At 38.4% G+C, this 18,646-nt stretch overlaps 1 protein-coding gene across 2 annotated transcripts in view; it reads left to right on the top strand.

Annotated features, from left to right (window-relative positions):
• Positions 1-18,646, top strand: part of LOC120518734 (basement membrane-specific heparan sulfate proteoglycan core protein-like) — a 92,958-nt gene that overhangs the window by 6,410 nt on the left and 67,902 nt on the right. For both annotated transcript variants that reach the window (XM_039741676.1, XM_039741677.1), the window contains exon 2: positions 13,132-13,167. In XM_039741676.1, coding sequence (XP_039597610.1) covers positions 13,132-13,167 — 36 coding nt within the window. The remainder of the gene's footprint in view (positions 1-13,131; positions 13,168-18,646) is intronic.

The following is an 18,646-nucleotide window of genomic DNA, read 5'->3' as shown; positions in this document are numbered from 1 at the left end:
TCTAATGTTTTAATGTGCCAATAATGCAATTTATGAAATTAAACAAGTCCAATCTCAAACTAAACATAACAGATTATTACTTTATTATTAATTCAAGAAGAAATAAGCCAGAGTACAGAATCCATGTGAGAAAAAAAATAAGAACTTCTCAATATTGTTAAACCATATTTAGCAGTGATCATTTCCTATATATGTTTATTTCTTGGCCCCATTTAATATCTGCATTTATGAGGCTCTGTTTTTAAATAAAGAGCCAGGATCCTTTAGTAGCTCCCAGACTTCCTGACCTCCCAAACACATGATATAATTTCATCTCATTCACCTACAACCAACTATTGATTTACGGGATTGCCATTTTTCAGTAAGAAGGGACACTTCCTTTATGTTCCCACTAACACACTTAAATGAACATTCCCTTTCCACATGTGAACCTCATCATGTTTCTCTCTGTCACAAGTCACTCCTATACCACCTTTGGCCAGATAGTCCATTCATTACCTGCCAGGTACACTGGACATTGATGAGTTGTCAGGTCGGTCCTCTTTTTCAATCCTTCCATGTTTTTTCATCCTCTTTAGGCAGAAACATTAATGATTTGAGGACTTGCCCTTCAATTTCATATTATCAGGGATGAAGTGAAAAAACACATAAATAGACCGTCTCTTTATAGGAAACAAGAAACACAAAGAAAGACAACTGCAAAGATTAGAAACATCTGAGGAACAAAGGCAACTTCTGTAGACGCACAAAGACAGAGAGATGTAAGGTCTAGCATACTATTGAACAGACCTTCATAAATACACAACATTACCATTGCACCATTAAGCCTGTTTTGATACACACGTGTTTTGCTATGCTAGTCTTTCCTATTTTATTAACTTAACCAAATGAAAGGATTGATTTCCTTGTTTTCTGTCATGGTTTTTGAGAGGTTGTTGAATCAGAAAGGCTACACTCTCCTGTGAAAGGGTCATTTGCAGCACTATTGCTGTTGTCATGATGCCTACCTTATGACTTTGTAATAGACCTTTAATTTATTTTGTAATTGTAGTTTGTTTTTTGTGAAGTTAGGGAAGACGTCAGAGGACATCACAATGATTGTCTTTGTTACCTGACCAATATGACATTGTGGTGATGAGTTGTTCAGTTTTTTTTGTTAGATATGCCAAAACAACATTTATTACTTGACTTTTCCCAGGCTTGCTTCATGCCACTTCTTCTTTTTTCACAAGTGATGCCACGGTTTCGTTAAGATTCTATACAGCTTATCTCTTCCTCCAACTCTTTCAAAAACTCGCACGTCTCCTTAGACAAAACGCTGCACGCATACACAGAGACATGTAAAACTGGTGCGAAATAAGAGCACTTCCTCGTTTGGACTAGCGACGAGACACATGATATGTCAAAGTGGTGTGTTTTTATTACTTCTTATTATTTTAACAAAGCATGCATGGGAAGGATCCTCCATAGGCCCTGTGGTTGAGTGGGGAGTCACAAGTCTGTTTGATATTTGTTGGGGTGCCAACTGGTCGTCCCCGTTTAGAATCAAAAGTATGAGTGCTCAATGGCACGGAGGAAGAAAAAATAAATAGCAAAACAAAAGGGAAGCCAAATGTAGGCTTTACGTTAAGTTATTTCAGAAAAGGTTAATCACGCAGGAGCTCAGTCCTGTGCCGCGCTCTAATACTACTATGTAACAACTATGTAATTACCTGTGTAAGTACAGTGTAACTATGAGTTATTAGTCCGTACTTACTGTGTATTACAAAGTAACATTATATTTAATTAATCAGTTGTCATTGTTATTCCACAGTTAGTATAATTACAATGTAACAATTTATCACTGATCCAAAAACAAGCGTACTTACATAGTTTCGATGTACTGTATCTGTAGTTTCAAAATGTAATAAAATCCATTTTGCGAAAGGTGTTTTTTGACCATTTAAAAAAGATCTTGAAATATCATCGAAAACCTAAGCAGTTATCAATCAATCAATCAACATTTATTTATATAGCACATATTCATACAAAAAAATGTAGCTCAAAGTGCTTTACAAAATGAATAGAAAAATAGAAGACACAATAAAAAATAAACATAAGTCAACATTAATTAACATAGAATAAGAGTAAGGTCCGATGGCTAGGGTGGACAGAAAAAACAAAAAAAAAAAAAAAACTCCAAAAGCTGGAGAAAAAAATAAAATCTGTAGGGGTTCCAGACCACGAGACCGCCCAGTCCCCTCTGGGCATTCTACCTAACATAAATCATCATATTTTCATGGAAGGACCTGATGATGATGGTCACGTAGACTTCTGGCTTTCAGTCCATCATTGTTGGAGCATCATGATGCTTTGAGTAGGTGGTGGTGGCGCAGGCCGCCACCACAAAGAAACCGGAAAAGAAACAGAAGAGAGAGTAGGGGTCAGTACGGATTTTAGAGCCACCATGAATAGTTATTATGATGAATTGAACATACAGAGTATCAGGATTATGTTAAAGTGAAGTTATAAAAAGGCCATGTTAAAGTAATGTGTTTTCAGCAGTGTTTTAAACTGCTCCACTCTATTAGCCTGGCGAATTCCTATGGCAGGCTATTCCAGATTTTAGGTGCATAGCAGCAGAAGGCCGCCTCACCACTTCTTTTAAGTTTAGCTTTTGGAATTATAAGGAGACACTCATTTGAAGATCTAAGGTTACGATTTGGAATATAACGTGTCAGGCATTCCGATATATAAGATGGAGCGAGATTATTTAAGGCTTTATAAACCATAAGCAGTATTTTAAAGTCAATCCTGAATGACACAGGCAACCAGTGTAGTGACATCAAAACTGGAGAAATGTGTTCGGATTTTCTTAGGGGCGTCAGATTATCGACTTTTCAGAGTTGGCATTTGCTGGGATCCCTTTTTCAACTTTTAGATATTTAAATTTTTGTCTGTGTAATTTCATTTAATTATTTAGTATTTCTAAGTATGTTTTATTTTTCAACACTCCTTTTTTCTTGTTTATGTTTGTTTATCCCCCCATGTTGTCCACCATGCAGCTAGTTTATGTTAGGTAGGCACTCACATTCTCTAGTTGCAGTTTCATCCATCAGATCTTTTGCAATTAGCTCAAGTGTTCATTTGAGTGGCAGGCCTTTGCAAGACTTTTACATTTACTTATTTGGCTGACGTCTATATCCAAGGCGACGTACAACATTTACGAAACAATTGGTTCCATTTCAGGCAGATCAAGTGACTTCCTTATATGGTCACTTAGTGTCAGTAGCGGGATTTGAACCAACAACCTCAGGATTTGAAGTCCATAACCTTAACCACTACACCACACAGCCTGGCATTTTCTCTTCTCGGCATTTTGTCTGCCTGTTGCTAAACTAAAAGTGACATAACAGCTGTAAAAGGAAGAGACTTGACACACGTAAAAAAAGGTTGGGGCAGCCACCCGTATAATATTCCTAGCTGCAAAGGATTTAGCTTTATGCAACAATGAAGTTGACTGTTGAGAGTCCAAGACTGAACTGCCGAAGGTTGTGAGAAATGGCGGTTTTAAATGGTCAGACAGGAAGTGATGTTTCAGGCACCGGAACCGGAAGCGACATTTTCCTAGGCACCGGAACCGGAAGTGACACTCTTCTAGGCGCCGGAACTGGAAGGGACGCTCTTGTTTCAGAAAGGTTTTCCCGCGGCTGGTCTGCAAAGATAGTAGGAGAAGGTTTAATGCACTCCGCCCCCCCCCGGCCTGGCGTGAAATTACCTTTACTTGGTGCACACAACGTCCTCCTATGTGCACGTGTGTGACACAGCATAATTAAAAGAAAAACCATATTTTATTTTTGCCAAATGTACCTTTTTAAAGTGAGCATCCATATAGTAAACCAAACATTTCTTTTATTATAAGGACAACTGCAATGTGCTTCAAACTCAGAACAAGTTCATTGAAAAATAATTTAAAAAGCCATTAACAACATAATTACAAAGCTGTTTTGCAGTGTATTTGTCACAAAACCATTCTTGAAGATGAATAAATGCAGGAACAATAATGAATAACATAAAAATTACTGTAAGTGATTGTGAATGTACGCATGGTATGATTTCCATCCTTATGAGGAAAATGTCACTGCATAACAGTACATTGAACTGATAAAAACATAAGCATTATTATACTACACATATTTAATTAATAAGTAACACAAGCAATTCACCCACCTAACATTTTAACAGGTAGTAGCTCAATGTTTATGAGGTGGGTTGTGGTGAATGTGAGACAACCACAGACAATAAGTCAGCGTGGTCGGCCAGGTTTAATTTCCTTCCGTTCAAAGTGTAGCAAGTTCTATTTCACGAGGAACAGAAACACACATGCTAAGCACACACTTACTGCAACTACAGCCTTAAAGAAAAACACAAACGAAATCCAACACTTGGTGCCACAACTCCCTGCCTGGCACACAGCAAACAGCCGAACTAATTACATCAAATGAATTTTTATTTACTACCCTCACCTATGGTCATGAGCTATGGGTAGTGACCGAAAGAACAAGATTGCGAATACAAGCGGCTGAAATGAGTTTCCTCCGCAGGGTGTCTGGGTTTTCCCTTAAAGATAAGGTGAGATGCGCAGTCATCCGGGAGGGGCTCAGAGTAGAGCTGCTGCTCCTCCGCATCGAGAGGAGTCAGATGAGGTGGCTCGGGCATCTGATCAGAATGCCTCCTGGACGCCTCCCTGGTGAGGTGTTCTGGGCATGTCCAACCGGGAGGAGGCCCCGGGGAAGAACCAGGACACGACACGCTGGAGGAACTATGTCTCCCGGCTGGCCTGGGAATGCCTTGGAATTCTCCTGAAAGAGCTGGAAGAAGTGGCCGGGGAGAGGGAAGTCTGGGCTTCTCTGCTCAAGCTGCTGCCCCCACAACCCGACCACGGATAAGCGGAAGAGGATGGATGGATGGATGGATGGAATTTTTATTTGTCACATTTAGTTATACACAGTACAGGATGTAGTGAAACGGTTATTTGCTGAACTTCAAGACTTTGCATTAGAAATAAGAATATAAAAAGACAATATATAGTAAATGATCAACTCTATAAATATCATTATGTACAATGAGAGCTTTACAAAAATATGAACAGGTATATAATAAATAAATAAAATAGAAGAAGTACTAATAGGGTATCATGTACTTCTAAACACTTTTTTAATTCAAAATATGGATGAACTGTGGACAGAAGCTCCTCCTCAGTCTCTCTGAAATGGTCTTCAGGTAGTATTTCCCTGACCACAACACAAAGAGTTGGTGTCCCTGATCATTTTCTTTGTCTTTGTCTAACATCGTTTGGTGTAGATTTCTTCGAAGTCAGAGAGAGCACACTCAATGATAAGTTCAGCTGGCCATTCTCTCCATAGCCATGCGTTCCTGCTGCACTCTGTATCTAAACCAGGTGGTGATACGTCCTGTCAGGGTACTTTCAATTGTAGTAACTGGGAGGGCCGCCTTAAATTCCTCAGGCATGTGAGGTGCTAAAGATGCCGCTGTGCCTACTTGACCAAGCTGTCAATATGCTTGAACCAGGTCAGGTCCTCTATGATGTGGACACCAAGGTATCTTGAAACGGCCCACCCTCTCCATCTGAGTGTCGTTAAAGCTGAAGTGGTGGTCGTGTCTCAACTGTTTTCTCACAAAGTCAACAATCAGCCATTTAGGAGAGGACTATTGACCTGACACCAGTGTGACATACCCTTCACGTTATCCAGGTTAGCCTGCTCATTGTTGTTAGAGATCAGGCCTACCAAAGCTGTGTCAACAGCAAACTTGACAATGATGTTAGAGTCCTGTGCAGCCATGCAGCCATATGTGTAGAGGGAGTACAGCAGAGAACTTAGAACACAGCCCTGTGGAGCCTCTTTGTTGAGGATGAGTGATGATGAAGTGTGGCCACCACCTTGGGTTTGCTTGTTAAGAAGTTAAAATTCCAGGTGCATAGTGAAGGGTTCAGATGCAGGTTCATGAGCTTGGTGATGAGTTTAAAGAATTTTATTGTGTTAAATGTCTAGTCTATGTATATAGAGTTTTCACAGTTTCCTCTCTTGTTGTCCAGGTAGGCTACAACTTTATGTAATAGAGAGGCATCATTCATGGACCTACTGGAGTGAAATGTAATGGATCTAGCTCTGTCGTCCGTGAAGAGCATATGTAATTCTTGACTAGCCTCTTGAAAGACTCCATTAATATAGGCATTAGTTCAATGGGAAGGCAGTCCTTCTGGTAGGTTGGACGTGATTTTTAAGGTGCAGGGACAATGGTGAACCTTTAAAAGCATGTTGGTGTAACAGATTGGGTTAAAGAGAGATTGAATAATACTCTGAACACTGGTGCAAGATGATCAGCGTAGATCTTGAAAATACGTCCCGGAATGGCATCTGGACCTGCTGCTTCCCTGGTGTTCACTTTACTTAACTTTGTGCAGCTGAATCTGGTTATTTAAATATTAGCATTAGTGATCATCAGAGCTGACCCTTCCTATACACAGATCACGCACTGTGCGTGGGGCCTGTTGGGGATTCACAGACTACATCTTAGGGGTGCAAACTGCTAAGAAATCCAGTTAATATGAAAATTAAAAGGTTAACACTTAAGTTACTGAAAAAGTACAAAGAATGAGACATTAAAAAGACTGAGGTGAAAAACACTGGGGTGTCATTTTATTTGTTTTTGTCTACAGATGTTTTTATTATTTAAAATGGGCATTTCTTTGCTCTTTAAAGTTTTCTATACTTAATTTTATTTTTGCTCCATGATCTCATACTCTGCTGTCACACATTGGCATTTTGTATTTTTTTATTTATAAATACTCTGTTTAAAAAAATATTCTTCCCGCTCTTGTGCTTTAAGTTCCCATCACTAAGTCTTTCATTTTTTGATACTTTTGCCTTAGTTGGTCATTTTGTGGGACCAGAGAAGACTTAAGATCACCTCCTACAGTCTAAAACGGATACTCACACACATCCTTCAATCTATTTTTTATTATATATTGAAATGGTTCTCCTGCATAAAGTGCCTATAAAAAAAGTCACTAATTCACTTTTTGAAGCAGAGATCTTCATCTCCATGCTGCTCTTTCCCTTTGTAAGTCTTGCAGTCGTTTGGTTATTTAATGATTTGGACTCTCGTACTTTGAAATTGTGGATATTGACTTGAAATTAATTCCAGTTTGCTAGACTAGTTAATTTTTTCAGTGTCCTAGTTTTGAAATTCATCCTTAATTTTGATTTCTGTCATGTTTGTTGCAAAGTATTTTGTTTGTTTTGTCTTTGTTTTTCCTTTGATAATAATAATATTTATTGTTGAAATTTTGAGTTTTCAGTTTGATTTAAATAATATTTTAAATTAATAAATTACATAAAGTATTGTGTGAGCTGCTATGTTTTAGCCAGGGTGTTTACGTTCCTTTTTACAGTATGTCTTTTTAGTGCTTGTTTGATTCTTTTTCTTATGTTAATATTGTTATTTATGTCTATGATTTGTATTACATATTTTTATTAGTTTGGTGTATTATCTAATTTATTTGTGTCTATGTTTGTTCTGCTGTGTTTCATGTATTTTGAGGGTGGCTCTCCAAGAGGCAGGGCCACCTGTACCTCATCATGAAGGGATTTCCCTCAACTCTGTAAGGGCTGAGGAGACAAGCAGTCCCTTGCGGTTCATTGAATGCGCTTTGTGGTTTTGGTGAATTCTGCTTTGCTGTGCAATTAGTTCTTGGTGTTTATGGATTCTGTGGTGGGCTGGCGCCCTGCCCGGGGTTTGTTTCCTGCCTTGTGCCCTGTGTTGGCTGGGATTGGCTCCTGCAGACCCCTGTGACCCTGTAGTTAGGATATATTGGATGGATGGATGTTCATGGATTTGTTTTTACCATTTTTTCAGATTTTGTATTTGAATTTGTTGGCCACTGGATGGCCTATTTCAGGCATCTCCTTCTGTGCCTTTTGTGCTCCTCCCAGCTGCCTTTTTTCAGAACATGTGTGTATTATAAATGTTTTTATTTATAAAGATTCTTTGTTTGCCACATCCTTCCATTTGTGGGGCTTTTTACTAAAGGTTTGAAACTTGGTGCTTCGGAACTCTCTAGCTCATGACATGAGCAAACTGATTTGGGGTTTGGCTGTCCCATTTTGTTAATAAAATCTCAACAAGTGTATGTGTCGCTATGGAGTGTTCACAATTTTGGCTTATCCAGTTTATATGCTTCACTCCACACTAATACTGACAGAGAGCAGAGAATTCATGTCTGCAAAAAAAAGTTACAATTTCTCTTACATTTAGAGTAATTTTTTGAATGAATACGTAAAAAGGATTTTAGGCAATTTTCAAATTGTTTAAAAATTAAAAACTGAAATATCACATCGACACAAGTATTCAGGCCCTTTAATCAACACTTTGTTGAACTAAATTTGGCAACAATTCCAACTTCTTAGAGCCATTTTGAGTTTGGCATGACAACCTTCTTCTCTTCAGATCCTCTCATGCAGTGTCAGGTTGGATGGAGACTGTCAGTGGATAGCTACTTTCAGAGGTGTTTGATTGGATTTAAGTCTGGGCCCTGTCTGGACCACTGAAGGACATTCACAGAGTTGTCTTTAAGCCATTCCTTTCTTGTCCTTACTTTGTCCTGTCGGAAGGTGAACCTTTGGCCCTATCTTTGATCCAGCACAGGGTGCAAGGCAGGAAACAAACACCGGACAGAGTGCCAGCCCACCGCAGCACATGATATTTAGCGTGAGATAAACAAGTGTACAAGCTACAGTCTTTTTATAGTAAAAGTAAGATATGGTTTTTTAATGCCATATAATGAATAGCGTTTAAGAGCTTGCTGCTTCTCTGAGGAAACCATAAACACAAACCACTAATGTCAGTCAGACAGCACAGAAAGCAGGGTGGTGTGCTGAAGATCTGCCATATTAAGGCCATGGAGTCATCAGGACGGTTGATGTGAGCACGTAATGCGCAGGAAGAAGAGAGAGTAGATTGGTAGTGAGTGACAAAAACCCGTACAGAAGGACACGTTGGCGGAAGGTTTATTATTTTCCTAGGATTTTGTACTTTATTTTGCTTCACTTATTTATCCTTCCCTGTGTCTTGTTTTCATTAAAAATGTTCACCTTGTTGTACTCCTTTGTCTTTGTTAAGTGATATTCTGGGCTTCAGGAGGGCTTGATAGCACCCCTTCTTTTCCACTATCAGTATAATTATGTAACTATGTTGTGCAGCGGTGCAATGGTTAATCCTGTTGGCCTCATAGCTCAAGTTTCCTGGATTGAAGTCTCAGTGGAAGGTCTGAAGTTTGGACATCTAGTCATTATGTGGGTTCTTCTTCTGGTATTCCAGTTTTGTTCTGACACACTAAAAAAGTGCATTTGGTAAAATTACAAGTCCTAATTAGCAGTCTATAAGTGTGTCCTGTGATTCACTGGCCGATTACTCAGGTGTAGCTTACTGCCTTGTGATGTTTATTGGCTCTCCACAACCCTGAACTGCACAAGAAGGTTAAAAGTGAGTATTTTAATTTGAGATTTGCTGTGGAGGTAAAAGCATGCCAGTTGAGGCGAGATATTTTACAAGAGCTGGTGGAGGAGACCGCCAAGATAAAGCAGAGGTGAGGACTCTTTCAGACATTAGGCTGGTTAGAAATGCCATAGTGATTGGTGTTAGTTTAGTATGGAGGTCATCTTGATACTTTTCTTCTCATAAACTATCACACCCCATCACCCTACTAAAGATAACACCACACCAGTTTGAATAAAAGCTACCAATTCCGCCCCGAAGAAATGCAGTAAAATAAGCAGAATTCAGGCTTAACATAAGTAGAAAGTGAGGAGCAGAGCAGCCACAAGGGCCACAAGAGTAGGACTAAAAACATTTAGAGAATGTGAACATACATCTTTTACAAGAATAGCAGAATCCATCCCATTTGTTAGAGATGAAAGATTATCAAAGACTCTTGGTAACAGGGCATATAAAATATCATTGCCAAATATAAATTCACTTAAATAAATGCCTTCCACTTTCTAATTCCTATTACTCTTAAATGTCTTCACCTTTGTCCCTGTTGTAATGTTCTTCTATAATTCAGTTCATCACATATTTAATTCTGTCATTTGCTTTGTGTGTTTTGGTGGAATATTTTTGTCTTGATTTTTGCATTTCAGAACACTGTTTGCTATGCTCAGGTGACAGCAATTGCACTTGAGACAACACAGGATGCTCTCTATAAACATGGCAGTGCTTGCAATCTTTTAGAACACTTTAGACGAGAACAGGCCATTCAGCCCAACAAAGCTCACCAGTCCTATCCACTTATTTCTTCCAAAAAAAACATCATGTCGAGTTTTGAAAGCCCCTAATGTCTTACAGTCCACCACACTACTTGGTCGCTTATTCCAAGTGTCTATCGTTCTTTGTGTAAAGAAAATCTTCCTAAGTTTTGTGTGAAATTTACCCTTAACAAGTTTCCAACTGTGTCCCCGTGTTCCTGATGAACTCATTTTAAAGTGGCTGTCTCAATCCACTGCACTAATTCCCTTCATAATTTTAAACACTTCAGTCAGGTCTCGTCTTAATCTTTTTCTTAAACTCCCCTGTAGCCCTGAATCAGCCCAGTCTCTCTTCTCTGGACTTTCTCTTGTGCTGTTATGTCCTTTTTGTAGCCTGGAGACCCAAACTGCACTCAGGACTCCAGATGAGGTCTCACCAGTGTGTTATAAATCTTGAGCAGAACCTCCTGTGACTGGCACTCCACACGTCAAGGCGCTATATAACCTGACATTCTGTTAGCCTTCTTAATGGCTTCTGAACACTGTCAGGAAGTCTATAGCTATCTAGTAGATATCGTATCTGTTAATTGGTGAATATAAATTCTTTTCACGTTATTTAGTGAAAGTTAGCTTGTAATCCAAGTAGGCCATGCTGCTCGTTTTGTTTCTTTAGTTTAAATGGCTTCTGACTTTGACTTATGACATTGTTATGCCCCTTGTTCCAAGCAGCTCAATCTGATTCGGGTATTTTTGACCCTCACTATTTGTTTTGACCATGATTTCTTGTTGATCGTTTATCTCCTGGTTGCTTCTTGTTTGCAATAATCCTCAATCATTTTGAGTGTCCTTAACACACCTAATGTGAGTCTGAGGCAGCAGAGGTGCAGTAACATTAAAGTGAACACTTTTAAAGCGGATAATTTCCTAATTAGACTCTTTAATCTGGTAGGTTAATTAATGGTTCAATGAAGTTTAAAAAGGAGAATCACCAGATTGTGAGAAAAGTTCTCTTTTGATCATTGATCAACCACCATCATTGATCACACACAGCATTAATACAGTGTAGCAGAAAAGGCCCTGATTGAATGTAGCGTACTCTGTACACGTCATGATTCTGTGCTTATTTTTAATTTAACATAATAAATGTATTTCTTCAGGAACATTAAAACATGCAGATTCCAGTTTTACTATCATTTTGAGATTTTATAGTGACTTTGACTAGTTTATTTTATTGTTTTTTTTAATTTACTACAATACTATTTTAGGCGTAGCTGTTTTTAATACAGCTGTGTTTTTCTTGGTGAGTCATGTGAATCACAATTGTCACCACTTGTCATGTCAGTCACTTTCCGGTATTAATATCATCATGTTTGATATCCCTTGGTGGATATCTCTTTGTTCAAACTCCATATAGTTTATTACTTTCAAAAGTAACTTAAACTCTTTGAAGCTAATTAAGTGTTTATTGGCTCTGACTTCCTTTCGTTTTCACTTTTCAGTTTTGTCCTTATGGATCAGGTTTCTGTATTACTGTCACCAGTTTTAATCTCTTTCACTCTCCCTGACTATTACCTCGCCTTCCTCTAACAATATGTCCAAGCTATCCTCACAGCAGTACTGAATTTCCCAGAACAGCATTAGGTGGAGGGATGCAGAGAGAAAGAAAGGGAGAAGTGCAACATGTCAAGATGAGCTATACGTAAAAATACAGATAAAAAAATTCTAAGCATGCAAAGCATTTTATGTAGTGACAGGAAGACAAAAAAAATGCAGAAACTACAGTTATTGCAAATTCCGAACAAGCCCAATTCCTAACTTCAAGCAGTCAAGGTAGACACTTACTTGTTTCACTTCATTAGCTCCCAAATGAACACTAGAACACCTCAGTAGTGAACAAAAATTGAAAGGGAACAAACGTACACAACTTTGTGAAAAAAGTGCAACATGTTAAGGTGACCATAGCCCATAAAATAGAAATATTTACAAATCTACAACTGAGTCATCTGAATTTTGGTAGTGACAGGAAGACAATAAAATAAATAAATAAAAGGAAGAACCACATTTGTTGCAAATTCCTATGAGGCCTAATCACTAACCTTAAAAATAAGAAGCTTCTTGAAGTGTTACATAAAACTCACATCAGCTTGCTTCACTCTGGACTCTGAGCAGTGAAGGTGAGCAAAAAGCAGCAGGTTTAAAGAAGAAAAGGAATCAGGAGCAGATATCAACATATAAGGTCAAAAATGCAAAGGAAAATAATACGGAAAAAGCAGACACAGAAGGAAAAGAGACTTTAAAATGATTACATAAACAGGACGTCAAAATACTGAAGTCTGTCTTCTCCAAAAAGATCAGGAGATGTGATGGTCACATTAATTTTCCAGGTTTAGCCTATGTTGAGTGCTAAAGTGGGCACGTTCAGGGTGCTATACAGTCCAGCAGATGCTAGAGATGCCTGGTCCTCCTTGAAGAGAAACTTGGCAGAAGGTCAAAGCACCTCCTGGACAGCAGAAGTCAGAACACTCAGCCTCCACTCAGGATTTGGGCTATTTTGGGCTCCTTTAAAGTAAATTGTAGCAAGTGCTCACTAATAGAAAAAAGAAAGACAACACCATAAAGACAGAGTAGGACAGAGAAGACATGATAGCTTTGTGGTACAGGAGTCATGGATCTGTGGAAAGGCCACCCCATGCAGTAGAAAGGAACTAATAACCTTAAAAGCAGGTCTAGTGGTGCTACAGGCTTTATTAGCTTTTTCACTGTTTAAAATAGTTTTTCTTTTTATAGATTTTGTCTCATATCCTTTTTGTTTTGTTGCTTTCAGGGTTGACTGCAGTGACTTTATCATCAGAGGATGAAGGTAAGACAGTGAAGTTTTCAAACCATTTATTATTTTTACCACAAAGCATTTATTTTCTTATGGACTAGTTGGATGACAAATGTCCCAACATTTTAGTAGTCTTAGTATGAAACATAACAGACAAATATCAGGATGAACAAAAACATCATTTTGTAGTTAGTATCGCATGTGTTGTTTCAGGTTTATGATTTTACAAAGTGGTACTTCAATAAAATAAGGATCCATTTCTTAAAGTGGACCATCTTTAAGGTTGAAGCTGCAAGGGCACTGAGGCAAGCTCTCTTAATATTTAATGCTTTACTTTTGACTTGTGAACATTTCAGATATCTTTAATGTGATTAAATTCTGCACAACAATAACAATTTAATTCTTGTATAGCTCAAAATCACACAAAGAATGTCTCAATTGGCCTTAACAGGCCCTGATTTATGACAATCCCACAGCCTTGACTCCCTAAGAAGACAAGAAAAAATCTCCCATAAAACTCTTGTAGGGAAAAAGAAAATGGAAGAAATGTTGGGGAGGGCAATTCAGAGAGAGACTCCATTCCATGTAGTGTACAATGGGTGTCCAAAAACTCAGTGTAATGCAAAACACAAAATAGAACACAAGTAATTCTCTTCACAGAGCCAGATGGCCAATCTATTATGGCCAAGTCAGAAATACAACAGTACAAAGTATAAAAGGCAAAATGCAAAAATAGATGATACCACTCACACACATACATACATATAATAGGTATCACATATGAGGATACAGATTTATTACAATACATCAAAACATACATGAACAGCAACAACATGTGTCCATCAGCTGATTTTAGAACCAAAGCAGTCAGACAAGCCACACTCAGTGAGAGTCCTGGAGACCTTGGCCAGTAAGCCGCCTCCAGTACTCCTTGTGACTTTTCTGTTGACTGGCAAACAACCTGAGAGTACAGCATTGGCACCAAATGCCACATAAGGATGCCAAGAAGAGAAACAGAATATTGTATTACTTATATTTTAATACTAATGACTAACAACAGAGATGAAGTAGTCACAGTTAATCAGCAGCTCTAGGCAGGGTATTCCAGACTAAATTTGTGAGTCTCCAGCCAGGATTTGAAAGCTGAGACTGAAGGGGCATCTCTTATAGTAGCAGGCAGACCATTCCACAGCTTCGGGGCCCTGGAACTAAAAGCTCAACCTCCCACTGTTATTTTATTAATCCTTGGAATCATAACCAGACCGCCACCTTCAGATCTTAATGTGTGTCCTGTTTTGTAAGCAGGGCCTCTGCAATTTAAGGCTTTATAATTTAAAAGTAGGATTTTGAAGTCAGTCCTAACCTTAACCAAGAGCCAGTGTAACGACTTAAAGGAGTTGTGTGTTTGTATTTTCTTGTTCTTATAATAATTCTAGCAGCAGAATTGTAAATTAACTGAAAGCTATACAAAGAATGATTTGAACAGCCAGTGAACCCCTCATTGCAGTAGTCAAACCTGCTACAAATAAATGCATGAAATAATTTCTCAGTATGCTGCATATTTAGAAAACACCTTAATTTTCTAACATTACTAAGAAAAAACATATTTTGGTTAGTTTTGCAATGTGTGCTTTATATGACATGCTAGTGTGAAAGATAGTGCCTAGATTGTGGGTGACTCAAAGTAAAACTGATGGTGATTCCAACTGACTTAAATAATGATAAAACATTGTTGTAATCAGCATCATTCCCTCCAATAAGTAACATTTCTGTTTAGTCTGTGTTCAAATACACGTAGTTCTCATCAATCCACTCCTTAAACACACACATCTAATGAAGGAAAACATTGGAGGAACGTCATTTGGTCTAAAACGAAAATATAACTGGGTGTCATCTGCGTACGAGTGAAAAATGTACTCTATGTTTTCTAAAAACAGATCTCAGTGGAAGCTGGTAAAGGTCCCAGTACTCAGCATCGATTTCATTAATAAGAACTATACACATGTACAATATTATTTTTTAAAAGTAAAATGTAACTTTAAATAGTCAAATGTTAATTGAAAATATTTTTATGTAATTATAGATTTCTCAATCTGAAAGCTGCAAAAGTTTAATTTTTAAATAAAAAAAAACCAATAACTCGGTTAGTTTTTAGCAATTTGTTGCTTAGTTACTCGTAATTTTCTGTGCTATGCAATAATCAGTCTAAGAAACTCTGAAAAAACAATTATGATATCATAACCACAGTGAAGACTTCTTTAAAGACAAAGCTGCATGAGCTCCAAATTGAAATGGAAACAAACAAGGGCTTACAAACAAATCTGGAGCAAGCACAGACAAGTAAGAACATTTCTGCATGGCGTGGCATTCAGATGTGTTTATAGACTTGGGTAGCTGGTTTGAAAGTTTGGGCATTTTTATATTTTCTAGTCATTTCATCAAACAGTTTACCAGCAACCCAACTGACACTGGGCCAGTAAAGGTCCTATGTGGGCAGCCAACAATGGCCCAATTGGGATATGCACCTCGGGCCACATTGACAAAACAGCCAGGGACCCCAGATTTGGTCAGCAGCCCTAAAAAATCCATACCTTACTGGTCCTTACATGTTTTCCAGTACCCACTTATTCAGGGTTTTGTTGTAGGGGTAGCTGGTGCCTATCCCTTCAAGCAACGGGCACAGATAGAAACACTCTCTGGACAAGTCATCAACCCATCATAAGGTGAAAACAGACACGCACACCAGGGACTAATTTGGTGTCACCAGTCCACATAACCTGCATGTCTTTGGACTGTGGAAGGAAACCCACACAAACATGGAGAAACCATTCAAATTAATGTCACTTTAAACTATTTATTCTTACAATTCAAGGACAATCAAAGACTCAGAATTGACTTTTCATGAATATACAGAAGTCGTCTGCAAAAAGAGATGGCATCTCCTCTATTGTTTAAGGAAGCCGTGTCTTTTTCATTTGAGTCCTACCATCATGTCAATGTTTTATAAATCTCGTACTGAGTCAGTCTTTACTTATGGTCTGCTGGTCTGGATTGGAAATATTAATGTCAACAACAAAAACAGAAAAAGTCAGTTTGTGAAATGCAGCAGTAAAATAAAAAGGTCCCAACAGTCCAGTCTCACAGACCTGTTTAACAAGCAAGTATTCTGGAAAGCAGTGAGCCTTCTGTTAGAGAGGACTCACCAACTACATTCTCAATTTGATTTGTCGACCTCAGGTCACAGGTTGAAGGTTGCAAGGATAAAAAGCACCCGGTTCAGATACTCTGTCATCCCAACTGCTATTAAACTTCTACAATAATTCAACTTTAATAATCATCCACAGGTTTATAAATCAAAGGATGAAGAGTTAGTATTTGCACCAGTCATTAGTCAAGCCTAAATGTTGGTTAAATGTTTATGTCTAATATGCAGGTATTTAACTTAATGTTTCACCATAGGTATTATGCTCACTGGTATATTTTATTTATTTGTTTTAAGTTTTTATTTGATGGCTGTGGCTGTGTAATTTCTTTTGTGTTTTTTAACATTATATTGCGGTCTCTCCGTAAATTCTATTGACAAATCAAATTTCCCTTTTGGGACAATAAAATTGAATTTAAGTAAAATGAATTACAGATCAATATGTGGAGCACCCATTAACTTCACCCTGATGAGGCTTTGAGTCAGGATTTGCCAAGGTGACACTACATGTTGCTTTGCTCTTCCTGTTACAAATATCAAATAAGGTGCAGCGGTAGGGCTGATTTTTTTTTTTTTTTGCCAAATGATTCCTGGCAGAGACTTTGTCATTTTAAAGTTCAAGAATTGCCTCATCATGAATGACATATCCTTTAGGATTCAGAAAAACTGAAAGTGCTCGATTTGCCTCTCAAGTATATTTCAGGATGAGCTTAGTGTCTCTCCACCTTTAGTGAGAACAATTTGAACTATGGCCATGAAAACCATATCGTGTGTGTGACAACCTCACCTCCCAGAACCAATGATTGGTTTGTCAGAACTTTCATGAGGCAAGTTCGTGAAGGCCTTCAATTCACTGATACAACTGTCCTCTTGTTAGATCGTGCCTGTCTGACCCTTTTGTAGACATTTCTAACACTGCAGAGTAGACGTTTTTCTTCAGTTTAGTGTCTTTTTACGTTTGCTGCCAAAACGGGCAATGACCACTTTTCATCAGTGGGAGTTTTGATAGGGGCTAATTCTCAATTACAATACAAATAAAACCCACATTGTTTTTGATATACAACAGTTTACAATATGCCTGAGACAGCATATGCCACAGACTAAAGAAACGTTCATCCCGTCCAATGTAACACCTTAGGTTAGTACTGTTGCTTAACAGGCCCATTGCATTGACAAAAAACATGTTAAGATGGCACCTGATAGCCTACAAGGTCCTGCATACAGAATGTCAAACACACTCAGTGCATTAAATAAGACAAATTACAATATAAATGCAGACATAGAAACTTTATAATGACTCCTCTGTAGCTTAGCCTACTGTTGCTAACAAGGCTACTAAAATAACACTGTTAATGCACTATCAGCTTAATATTATTAAAATGCTATCGCTTACTGTAGATAAAGTAAAACTGTATCAAAGCTATGTGATCTTGTACAAAGGCAGATGTTAAACCACTGTACACACCATTTGGAGAGTTGAATTCAAAGATTTTTGGCACTGAATCTCAACAGCTGCTATATGTTCAAAATCACATTTTTACATTTTTAATCAAGTAGTAATTATTATACTGTTTTTTTTTAAATACAATTATTTATCATTCATTTATTCATTTTCTACCACTTATCCAAAGCTGGGTCACAGGGGCAACAGTCTTAGCAGTGAGGCCCATACGTTACTTTCCTCAGCCACACTCGCCAACTCATACTGTGGGATCCCAAGTATTTCTCAGGCCATCTGGTAGATTTAATCCTACCAGTGATATCTGGGTCTTCTCTGAGTTTCCTCCCAGCTGGTTGTGCCCATAAAACCTCCACAGGGAGTCATCCAGGAGACATTGGTACCAAATGCACAAACAACCTTAATTGGCTCCTCTTGATGTGGAGGGTCAGCAGCTCTACTCCGAGCATCTCCTGGATGTCTGCGCTTCTCATCCTGCCTCTAAGGGAGAGCCCAGAAATCCTGTGGAGAAAGTTCAATCATATGTTGTGTGTCCTGTAGCATGTACAGTTCAGGTTATCCGGCCGACAGTGTAGACAGCTTCACCTGCCAAAAGTGTTTAGTTCATTTAGAGTTGGTCGGGAAAATACACAAATTGGAGGACCGCGTTAGGAACCTGATAGCAATTAGGCAAACCAAAAATTGGATTGACTATGTTTGTTTAGTTAATTCGGCTAGTTCTGATTTGGCTTTAGTCTCTCCAGGTCCCACTGTAGTCAGTCAGCAGCAGCAATTCAGCCACAGGGCGAGTGGGTATCAGGAAGACGGGGGTCTAAGAAGCCAAAATTTTGTCCCTCGGCACCCACGTCACC

This window comes from Polypterus senegalus, chromosome 18 (assembly GCF_016835505.1).
Source record: "Polypterus senegalus isolate Bchr_013 chromosome 18, ASM1683550v1, whole genome shotgun sequence".
In the NCBI taxonomy this organism is placed as follows: domain Eukaryota; kingdom Metazoa; phylum Chordata; class Cladistia; order Polypteriformes; family Polypteridae; genus Polypterus; species Polypterus senegalus.
The sequence above is the reverse complement of the archived record's forward strand: the minus strand, read 5'-3'. Positions and strand labels throughout refer to the sequence as shown.